Source organism: Camellia sinensis, chromosome 11 (assembly GCF_055761805.1).
Source record: "Camellia sinensis isolate YWXY chromosome 11, ASM5576180v1, whole genome shotgun sequence".
In the NCBI taxonomy this organism is placed as follows: Eukaryota; Viridiplantae; Streptophyta; class Magnoliopsida; order Ericales; family Theaceae; genus Camellia; species Camellia sinensis.
This window is the reverse complement of record NC_138971.1, coordinates 115,615,712-115,627,445: the sequence shown is the minus strand read 5'-3', so window position 1 is coordinate 115,627,445 and position 11,734 is coordinate 115,615,712. Positions and strand designations below refer to the sequence as shown.

General features: G+C 37.7%; 1 protein-coding gene across 1 annotated transcript; it reads right to left on the bottom strand.

Moving 5' to 3' along the window:
- Positions 1–6,642: 6,642 nt before the first annotated feature.
- LOC145802568 (uncharacterized) lies at positions 6,643–10,176 on the bottom strand. The gene is made up of 5 exons (XM_082895301.1): positions 10,165–10,176; positions 8,690–8,776; positions 7,962–8,051; positions 7,692–7,886; positions 6,643–7,421 (listed from the first exon to the last, which is right to left on the bottom strand). The coding sequence occupies exons 1-5, from the start codon at positions 10,174–10,176 to the stop codon at positions 7,218–7,220; spliced, it is 588 nt and encodes a 195-aa protein (XP_082751427.1). The 3' UTR covers positions 6,643–7,217.
- Positions 10,177–11,734: the final 1,558 nt, after the last annotated feature.

The following is an 11,734-nucleotide window of genomic DNA, read 5'->3' as shown; positions in this document are numbered from 1 at the left end:
CTCCACATTGGTGAAATATTTTCTCCTGTAAAAAATGAAATGTTTATGAAGACACACCCTCGTTTTTTTATAAAAAATGAAATGTGTGTACGAGAGAGAGAGAGTTTGGGTAATTAACGGCTAGAAAACCCCCCCCCCCCAAAAAAAAAATCTCTTAGATACTCTTTAGTACCCAAGTTAGTTAATTTCGATAACTTGAGTATCAAGGTTTTCCCCAAAAACCCAATAGTTTCCTAGTTCGATCTGGCTTCCAAATCCTTTCCATATACGATGATCTCTCTGTGGGATATCATCACCCCATGTGAGGGGTGATCCTCCATGTGTTGCAAGGTTGGCCATGTTAGGAAGCCAACACACATGAGCTGGCCATGTGAAGCCAACACACAAGATAGCTGGCCATGTGCTGGCTAGCCCCTCCATCCACCTCTTCTGTAGTGTATAAATGGAGGCTGAGGGGAGGGTTTGAGAGTGAGAGCAAAGCAAGCCACCGAGAGTGAGATATGTGAGGCGGAGAGACCGTCTCCCTCGGTGTGAGCGAGGGAGACGGGTGAGTGGGTGAGTGAGGAGAGTGTGAGCTCCTCCTCTATTGTAATCTTTCTGTAGTATCTCCATTGTTATAGTGATAACCGGCTACTCTCCCGTGGACGTAGGCATTGAGGCCGAACCACGTTAAATATTGTGTCTCCTTGAGTGTGGGTGTGTTTTTCTGTATGGAATAATTTCTACAAGGTCTTGGGCGGGATCCCAAATCCCAACAAGTGGTATCAGAGCCTCGTTGGTGGCGTTTCGGAACAAAAACAGCGTCTTGTTTGAAACTGCCCAGAAATCGTATTGCTCGAAATCAGGTTTTGAGCATACCAGGAGCAAGGGCTCGAGAAGAGGAGTCCAACCATGTAAAGAAGACACCCAGAGGAGGAGTCACGCGCTCTCACGCGCCGCCTGAAGAAGGCGCGTGAGGCCCAGTCTCGGAACGTGCCACCACGCGCCGTGAAGGCTGTCGGCGCGTCGGCCCAGTCTCAGTCACGCGCTCCACGCGCGGACGAAGGAAGAAGGTGAGTGGGAGCAGCGCGTGTCCACGACGCGCACGCCATGTGGGCCCACGTCAGCAAGAGTTGCCACGTGGTTGCCACGTCATCAGCCAGGTCACCGCCACGTGGCCTGCCACGTCATCGACACGTGGCCATAGAGCATTGCCACGTCAGCACAGGTGTGCCACGTGTTTGCCACGTCAGCAGTGGTGTTGACCAGTCAACCAGAGGCAGTGAGGGATCCAGTGCTACGCGGCAAGGGTGTAGCCGCAGGAGGAAGGATCCAGTGCTTCGCGGCTAAGGTGCAGCCGCAGATCTGAGGCGTACAAAATGTTTTGGCTAGATCGAAGCCATTTGGAGTCCGTTTTTGGTGATCCAATAGTGGTTTCCGACTATTTGGAGTATTCCGGACACATCCGTGCGGTCAGATTTTGGAGACGGAGTTTCTGTAAAAAGAAGACAGATTAAAGAGACGAACGGCATCAGGTGCAGTGGACAGAATATTTCGTTGGTACACGGAATATTCCTTCAACTTCTGAAAATTGCAATTTGGCCCAGAATTTTCAGAAAAAGTGTGGTGTGGCCCAGCTTTCGGGGATAGTTTTCAGTGAGGTCCCCGAAAATGCAGCGAAGGTTGGTTCTAGCTAAACGGACCGCTCCGGACGCAACCGCGGGGTCAGAATAGTGAAATTCCGAACGGTTTTGAAAGATTGTCAAAACATGGGAGTTTGTCATCTTCAATAGTCGAAGAAAGGTTGCCGGATATTGTGGAACGCTGCGGATTTACTGAATAGGTTAGAATGGGCAGATTCTGACCAGATTGGACAACCAGATACAGATTGAGATAGATTATTGAAGACCAGAAGAGATCAGGCTTGATTAAATGGCAGATCGAGGGAGATCAAGATTGGTCAGGGGAGATCAGAGGATTGCAGAAATGATTATCTCCGGAGTTCGTTGGAGGATCTGGTTCAATCAAAAGAGAAGACCATTCATCGACGGATAGATGATTTGGCAACCAGTACAGGCTCAGGGAAATACTATGGCTGTTGGAGCTACTGTATACGAGTAGGTACTAATGGTATGTGGACATGTAGAACAATAGTTACAGAGGAGCATACTAAGCGCAGAAGTACAATTGCAGACGTGCAACAGTGCAAGGGTACGCTAGAGTGTCGTACAGAGGCGCGATAAGAGTGTGCAGCAGCGGGTTGTTGACAGTTCACAGGAACTTCTAGACAGAGAAATTGAGACAGGTAAAACGCAAGAGTGCGTGCCAAGGAGTGGCAAGTCTTATTTCTCTATGGTGGTTTATTTAGTTCCATGGCAGCAGATGATAGAGTTGATGCAGATCTCTCAAGCAAGCTTGACACAGGGAGACCAGAAGCCATTGGTGCGAGCACTATGCACGGAGTTGCATAGTGGTAACTTGTACAGACCGGTGGAAGTTGTCTTGGCAGAAGGGCTAACTGTCAAACATCAGTACGGACGTACAAGTGAGACAGAACCGAACATCAGGGATTGCAGCACAGACAACGGGCGTATGAGATCGCTGGGAAGTTGTTCTGAAGTGCAGAAAACAAAGGCTGGTTGTTCAGAAATAAGCTCCGAGCAAGGAAAATTGAGGATGTTGATGTGTCAAACTCTGAAGTTTTCTAGTTGCTCCCGTGTTCATCATGCAAGGAGTTGCACGGTAATGCATGACAGTCAAGGGCATCCCAGCAGGGGGTGCAGGACATCCAATCAGGGGGTGTCGGATATCTTGGTTGCGCAAGTTCAAGCATAGCAGGTATAGGCATCCGAGACAGAAGCGTGGAAGAGATCTGTAGGAGATAGGAGCAGAGGCTCTCTCCAAATCAGAGAGTGGTGTGAGTTGAGTTGAGGATGTAGGATTCCCTCCTCCTCTTATATCTCTGGTGTATTATCTCTAGCTTCAGGGAGTGCAAGCATCTCAGTGAGGAGATGCAGACTATGCTGAAGACATCCGAGACAGGAAGCGTGGAAGAGATCTGTAGGAGATAGGAGCAGCGGTTCTCTCCAAATCAGAGAGTGGTGTGAGTTGAGTTGAGGATGTAGGATTCCCTCCTCCTCTTGTATCTCTGGTGTATTATCTCTAGCTTTCAAGGGATGCAGCATCTCAGTGAGGAGATGCAAACTATGTTGAATTTGGGCGTGACAAGATTAGCAGCAATGTGTGTTGTGGATCACCTCACATGGGTTGAGGGGGTGATTTGTGGGATATCATCACCCCATGTGAGGGGTGATCCTCCATGTGTTGCAAGGTTGGCCATGTTAGGAAGCCAACACACATGAGCTGGCCATGTGAAGCCAACACACAAGATAGCTGGCCATGTGCTGGCCAGCCCCTCCATCCATCTCTTCTGTAGTGTATAAATGGAGGCTGAGGGGAGGGTTTGAGAGTGAGAGCAAAGCAAGCCACAGAGAGTGAGATATGTGAGGCGGAGAGACCGTCTCCCTCGGTGTGAGTGGGTGAGTGAGGAGAGTGTGAGCTCCTCCTCTATTGTAATCTTTCTGTAATATCTCCATTGTTATAGTGATAACCGGCTACTCTCCCGTGGACGTTGGCATTGAGGCCGAACCACGTTAAATATTGTGTCTCCTTGAGTGTGGGTGTATTTTTCTGTATGAAATAATTTCTATAAGGTCTTGGGCGGGATCCAAGATCCCAACACTCTCAAACCTATATATACACATACATCTATGTACTACACGTATTATACTGTAATGTCACAAATTTCACTTACTTTCACACAAACCTCTATTTTTGTCTCTGTTCTGTTTATCTGTTTCTACATACTAGAAGAAGAAGAAGAAAGATGGAGAAGAAGAGGATGAGTTGAGTAATGATGATTTAGTGGGCAACCCCAAGTGGTCTATGTTTGATGAGTTGTTAGAGGCTTCATCAATGACATTGTCTCAGTTGCAAAGCGAAGAGAGATTGAAGATCATCCGAAGAATGATAAAAAACCCTCCCACTTTTGATGATGTCGATGCTTACTACCTTGGTCTATACAATGACCCACAAAACCCTAGTTTTCATCATATCTTTAAGACCCCTGTTGTTGCTTCTGCTTCTGCTTCTGGTTCATGCCCGGTTCTTGCTCCTGATGATGATGATGATGATGAGAGAGAAGGCCCCCAATGAACACCCATCTCTTTCATTCTCAGTTTGCGTACCAAAGACCAAAAGATCAATAAGAAGGATTATCCACAGTTCATTCGCGTCCACTGTTGATCATTCATCAAAGGCTAAAGCATTGTTGATCACAGAGACACCCTCCTTGAATCCTGCTACCAACCCATTTGATGTCTCTGTTTCTGTTTCTGTCTCTCACCAAGAAAACAAGATCATGAAATTTATTACCGATAATGAAGAAAACTAAATCTGTTGGTCCAAAATGGCTATCCTCTGATAATGCTTATAAGAATGAGAGTGAGTATGGTGGGACAAAGAAGAGGATCAAGAGGATGATGGTTGTTACTTCAGTTCTACCAGACACGACTACCCCAGAGTTGTCTGTGATATTCAGGACTAGGACTAGAATCGAAGAGGGGTTCTGATGTGGTTTTGCTGATTCAGAAGCCATTGTACAAGACTGATGTGAACAAGGTTCAAGGTCATTTCCCTATTCCGCTTACCCCGATCAAGACTACTGAATTCCTGACAGACGAAGAGAAGGTGCTACTCAACACACGAATTGGAAAGCACATGTCGGAGATTAAGGCACGCCTCATCGAGCCTTGCTGCTAACGAGAGACTATGGTTAGCCTGAAGCAGTGGGAGATGAAGAAGGATTCAGGCCATGCTACGTACCCATATAATTTGGTGAAGAATTGGTTTTCAGTTGTGACCAGTTGTGGTCTCACGATGGGCATGATGGTACAACTTTGGGCTTTCAGAGTAGACTCACAACTAACTGGGACCATAAGATAGTTTATATATTATAAGGTGCAATACATTAAAAAGGTGTTTGCCTTTCTAAGTGTTTCTTTTTTCTCAATTTTTTGAATTATTAAATATACATTAAATGGAACATTACCTTCTTTTCACTCCTCATAGAAATTACTTTGGCAACGCAGTTTGGCTGATCATGTAAATTGACAAAAAAAAAAAAAAACAGAAAAGTGAGTTTGAAGAAAAAAAAATTAAAAAAAAATAGGATTTCAAAAGCAAAATAAAAATGAAAAAAAGAAACCATTACCAAAAGTTTCAGAAAGCCAATGGTAACATATGTTAAAACAATTGATTTAGAAGAACTCTAAAATTGATTACATCCACTTCATGTTTCACTGCGAATTTGTGAATAAGACTTCCCAAAACATTCGCAGCAAGATTAATTAATAATCAGATATACCAATAATGATCAGTAACCAACAGAACTTTTGCAAAACAAACAGAAGTCGATATATGGAAGAGAGAAAATTACCAGGCATGAATGATTGACAAAACGAGCAATCCCTCCCTTGCGGGTGGCATCAATAATATGCTCTTTATCAATCCTAAAGGTATATCTAGCGCTCTTGTACTGAAGTTTTCTTCCAAACTGATACTTGTTTTCTCTTTTATCAGCCACACGGAGCCCCACAATCTCACCAACATACTCAACAACCTAAACACAAAAAGAAAGGTTACAAACTTACGAATTTTCTTTTTGTAACAAAAATAGATTTTTTTAAACTCATGCCATGGAAAAGATCTAACCATTGCGCTGTGAGAAATGAACTGGGATGTATAGAGACCAAGAGCATGTATGCTGACTTGTATACTACCAAATGTTTCCAACCTTTTGACTGCCTATAATGAGCATATGCTTTCTGCAAGTGAAGAAAAAAGCCATATACTTGCATTCTACCCGGCTAATTGGAGCATTCAGCAACCAAACAAAAGTCTAAGCAGTCCTCACTCTTTGCCTACAATTCCTATTTGCATTTACATCTTAGAAAGAAATTAAGTAGGCATCGATTACATAGATATAGATTAAATTCTCCAGTAAAGCACACAATTTCCTCAAAGTTGATTCAATCACTAGACGACACACTCATCATAATCTAAGGGAGCATTGCTATTCAAGTCCAAAAATTAGACCCACTTTTCAAGCTTAATGTTGTGGCAATCAACTAGGATATCTAAGGCAACATTTTCTCATATATTCCCAAATCATCAACCAATCATATCACTTATATATCATTGGGTCTAGAAAGTGGGCTTATATATCATTTTCCAATCTAAGGATATTGTATACCCGGCAATCATACTCAACATCTGAATTTGGCAGATTTAGAAGCCCTTTTGTGCGTGAATTCTCTGCCTATTAACGTGAAGCCATGCATATAATTGCTCTTGTGGAACAACACATCCATCACTGCCGTTAGATTAACTAGGAAGATTATAAGATCTTTGTCTTTGAAAACATTATAAGATGTTATAACACATCCACTATATATATTTGTAAAACATTATAAGATGTTTGTCTTTGAAAGTCTCACTAGTACAAAAATTGGTTAAAAACTGTGACTTTAAACTTTCAATCTCAGTTTTTCTAAAACAAGAACTGTGATGGATGAAGGTGTTATAAGATGTTTGTGTAATTTTTCCATCACCATTTTTAACCATGATAAAAAGCTTAAAAATCCGAGATTAAATGTTAAAAGTGTGAGTGATAGCGGCAATAAGATATTAGTTTTGTATAAAACTGTGACCATTTGTCAAGTTATACTCAGTTTTTTTTTAAAAAACTGTGATGTTTTTCTCAATTCTCACTATTCAATTCAGCCATTTGATATTCTACTCAAACCATTTTTTTGGGCAAGAAATTTTATTACCAAAATAAAGATAAAGTACAATGAGCTTAAGGCATGGACCTATAATTTTACTACCAAATTAAAACCGGTTTGCGGTCTACTCTACGCAAACCTTGTAATACTAGCCCAAGTTCAAACCAATCACGTAAAGTAACAATAACAAGACTACAACTTGTGATCCAAAATAACAATAACTCGAGTTCATGAACAAATCAGTTCCTAAACTCAAAATTAAACTAGACCACAAACCCGAAATCTGACAATGATATACTGCTTTCAAACAAATGTGAGTACCATATATCCTCAATTAATCAAGAAGTTTCTTGAATTTATCAAGGTTCCCAAGATGATCTAAGAAACAACCCTTTAAAATCTAGGACAACTAAAAGCAACAAAACGAACCCTACTATTTGTGTGAATTGTTACTTTTTTGCTGTACCTGAAGTCACGCTTCGGAAGGAAATGCAGGGGCAGATTGAAAGAAGATGGAGCTTTTACCAGCAGAAAAAAGTAGGGCCTAAAGAGAAAATTATAGAAAGATGTGCAACAAATTGTAGAAAATTCATTTCTCTATCTATCTACTAGTGAAAAGATAAGCTCAACTGTGCACCTGTATAAGAATCAGATCCTGCACCATTCGAAATCAGTGTCCGAATAGCCTGTTCAAGATATGAACTATAAGGACCAACAAAAATGTAATTAGGAACATAACTACTAATAAGCTTTAAGAACCTTTCTTGAAAGCCCTTTTGCGGCTCAGCTTTTAGTGAAATCAACATCACCTCCAGAGACAACCTTTCCATGTGATAAGCACACCTCATAAACATGTCAAGGGTGTATTGGGCTGGCTCCAAGAACCAAAATGAATCCTTTGATATCGGAAATCTCACTAATCATTAGTTGCAGGGCAGTTCGGAGACTAATTGTCTTCATCACTTTCTCGAGTCTTCTAATCCCCTGTTTGACCACTCTCATTCTCCCAGCATGCTTCCTCCGGAAAGATGCCTTGAATTCATTTTGTGCCAGAATTATCTCCTAAAATCAAAATACATAATTAACACCAAAACTTGTAAATGAAAACTATCAACTATCTTCACTCAACTAACATACCAATTCTTTATACTCAGTTTGCAGCGTGTCAAATTCAAGGTTCATATCCTGCAAAATACTACAAATATAAATTGGTTTTAGAGGCCCATGCTAAGCAAGAAATTCAAATTCACCACATCCACCATTAGAATCAAGAAATTTAAGACAAATATCAGCAGGACTATTCGGCTTACCCATTAGCAGAAATTTCAGTGGTGATTAACAATAATTTATTGCTATCTAGATATGCAAATTTGCAATTACTAATATTTAACCTAGTTAGTTGATTGAGAGATTTAGTTATAGTGATCTTTTACCTGGTTTGGTTATTAAGTTGCACCTTATAGAGAGCCACTCTTTGATGGATAAACAAATATAGTAAAATTTTAGGGAGTTCAGTCCTTTAATTTCTCCAGTTTGCTATTAGAGAGAGAGGTAGGAAAAAGATTTGGTACCTTACAACAGTCACATAGGGAGCATAAAGATGTGAGAAAATGATGGGAAGTGAGGCTGGAACTCAAGACTGAAGTACATATTTCATGAATTACAACCCATTGTCACTCTCACCATCTTTTGTTATTTTAATTGTCATACTAGGTCTGGCATTGTGGTCATTTTAGCCTACATTATCAGCTTGACATAAAACTTGTTATAGCTCACTTTATTTGAAAATCAAGCCAATTACAAATGCTAGGACAAAGCAAGTTCATCTTGGTGTCAACAGAAGCAATTCAAAATCTTTAAAATACCTCAAGTTCACAGCCTGAGCTGTAAAGTTCTGCTATTCCAGTCCTGAAATAAGAAATCTTCATGAGATCATCATAATCAAGGATTACCTGATTAAAGAAAACCAGCAACACATTAATCATTAGAGCATCACCCCATTAATTGAGAACAAAAATCACTCCTAAAAGGATAATAGTGAATAAAATATTATTAATGAATAGCATTAATCATCCATCATGTTTCTTAGGCCACAATTGTTTGAAAATTGTATAATAATAGATGAAATGAAACTACATAGAGACAACAGTCACAAATGCCTACAATATTAACTTTTTTCTCAATTTTTTGAATTACTAAATATTAAATAATACAAGTGGCATAATGTTATTGATCTATCTAACTATATTTAATTTGAAATTTTAAAAATATTTAAAACCATTGATCTAACTCATCATATCTAACTTGACATCTTAAAATTTGAAATTTTGAAAATCTTACAACTATTGATGTAATTAATCACATCTAACTTAACATTTTAAAATTCCTTAAATAAAAATGTATGTTATTAATTTGTCATATGTACTTTTAGCAAAATTTAAATGGAAACTTCGACAAGAATATGCAAAAAAATGAAGTAAAAACCTGTTTGCACCTATTTTTGCCAAGTCCTGTCCACAGGTGGTCCAGTTAGTGGAGGACATGTGGCCAAGTTTAGAGTGAATGTCAAGCATCAGAAGACCAAGAACAATAGTTGAAAGTGGATTTTTGCATGTGGATCAACTAGAAGTGATGGGGCAGTTACTAGCAATAATCATGGAGTTAGTGGGCAGCCTTTTCAAGAGGGAGCATGAAGCAAAGTGCAAGTTTCTCTCTGTGGAAGGAAGGTCAAAAGGACTTAGGGGCACGTGTTAACTTAAAGGGAATGAAGATCGACAGATGAAAGTGAAGGCTTGATGCAGTTCGAAGCTTAGGAAGTGGGGATGCAGTTGTGGCAGTTACACAGCAGCAGTTGCGGATTGAGGAGATCATAGGGACATGGAAGAGAGGAACTATAAGAGGCCAGAAATTTGCAGGGGCAAGGGACATCAACAACAACATAACAACTTAGTTTTTTAGATCTAGGAGTAGTTGAGATCATAATTTAGGAGTACTTTTTGCTATTGTGGTTTGTAATCTGATGAACATAAGTAATTTCAGCATGAAGTTGCTTATGTTTGTTTAATCTACCTTGTTACCATCTATTGATACAATAATTTGAAGTTGTCTTCTTGCCATTTAATCTACCTTGTTACCATCTGTTTTTACAGAAAGTTTGTTTTCCTTCTTGTTTACTTACTATCAATTGATCCAACGAAGTCCTCATTTTTTGAGGCATTTGAACCAGAGCCACAATTGCTTGATTGTTCCCGTTTAAGTTGTATAGTTTAAATTATTATTTGGTGGCGGTCGATCCAATCCTAACATAATTTTTACTAACAAAACCCTAAATAAAATATACCGAATTCTCCATTTATGAACATTTGCTTGCAATTATTTTTATTGTTTTCTTCTTTTTTTTTTTTTTTTCAATTTTTTTATAAAAATAATGAAATGTTTGAAATTACCTATTATTTCATATCATTTTCATATTTTTGTGAAAATAGGTGCTTTTTAAGAAGGTTATTGTTTTAAAGATTTTAGTTAACGAATTTCTTACCGTAAGTTTATACGTCTCCAAGAATATCCACGTCTTTTTTTTTTAATTGACCAAAGTTATTTGTTAAGAAAAAACACTTTTTAACAACAAGAATTGTGAGAGCTTTAATTTTAGGGATTTTTTTTAAAAAAAATTTCAATATTAAGATTTTATAAGATAAAAGACATATAATATTTTTATAATAATTAAAGTCTCTCAATATTTTTACAGAAAAAATTTGACTCCAAGAAATTTTGCCCGACTCAAAGAAATTTCACATCGACTCCGAGATATTTCAATTTTTACAGAGAAATTTGAAATTTTGAAAATTTCTCTATGATCATACCAGAGAAATTTTGAAATTTCTCTGTGAAAATTGAAATTTCTCTTAATCGAGCGAAATTTTTCTGAGTCTATTTTTCTCTGTGAAAATATTGAGGGACCTTAGCCAAAAAAATATAAATATCTTGGACCTCTCCTACTACAAAAAGTTGATTAGGGATGTTTTACTAATTTTTTCTTAATTTAATAAACAAAGTTTTTAATTTGCTAAAAAAAAAACATTTAATTGGTAACTATCCTATAAAATTTTTTTTAAAAATGAATACTATTCTATAATTTATGAAATTTTAAAAAGGAGTATCACCCATATATGGAATAAGAAAATTTAAAATTACGCATTTTTTAAAGATTTTTAGGCTATTTTTTTCAATATTTAATCTAATATTAAAACCCTCAAACTAGTTCGTACCAGTTACAAACTGATAAATTATAATATAATTTAAACATAAAGTTTAAATTTTTTATTATCAAATGTTTTCACTAATTAACCGATCAATTTTTTGGATTAAGTGTAAGATTAAGGCATCATTTGGCAACTCAATCTTTGAATCTAAAAGTCAAAAAGTCATTACAAAAATTAAAAGTCATCAACCTATGTCAAAAAGTTAAAAATTATCTTTTCTCTTTACTTTTTGCACATTTTTTTTTTTAAAAAATCAAAAAATCATTCCAAACTTATTTTTTTTATCTCATATTTTTGTTAAAAAAATTTAAAAGTTACCAAAATAGCAGTAGGTTCCCAAATGAGGCCTAAGTTCAGAATATGACTTATAATTTAATGAGCTCTATCTTAGATTTTTTTTTTATATGTAACTATTTATTTAATAGGTTTAAACATAAATATATAAACAAATCAAAAGTTTAAAATTTAAATTGACAAAATTATAAAATCAAGGTTTATTTTGTTAGAAGGGTCAAACCATTCTTTCTTTTCTTTTTTTCTTTTTTTGTTGTAATTTCCCCTACTTATTTTTGTTATAAAAAATACTTACAAATATTTATTTATCAATTTAATAAATAAATAGGTCAAATGATTCATAAGTTGGGCATA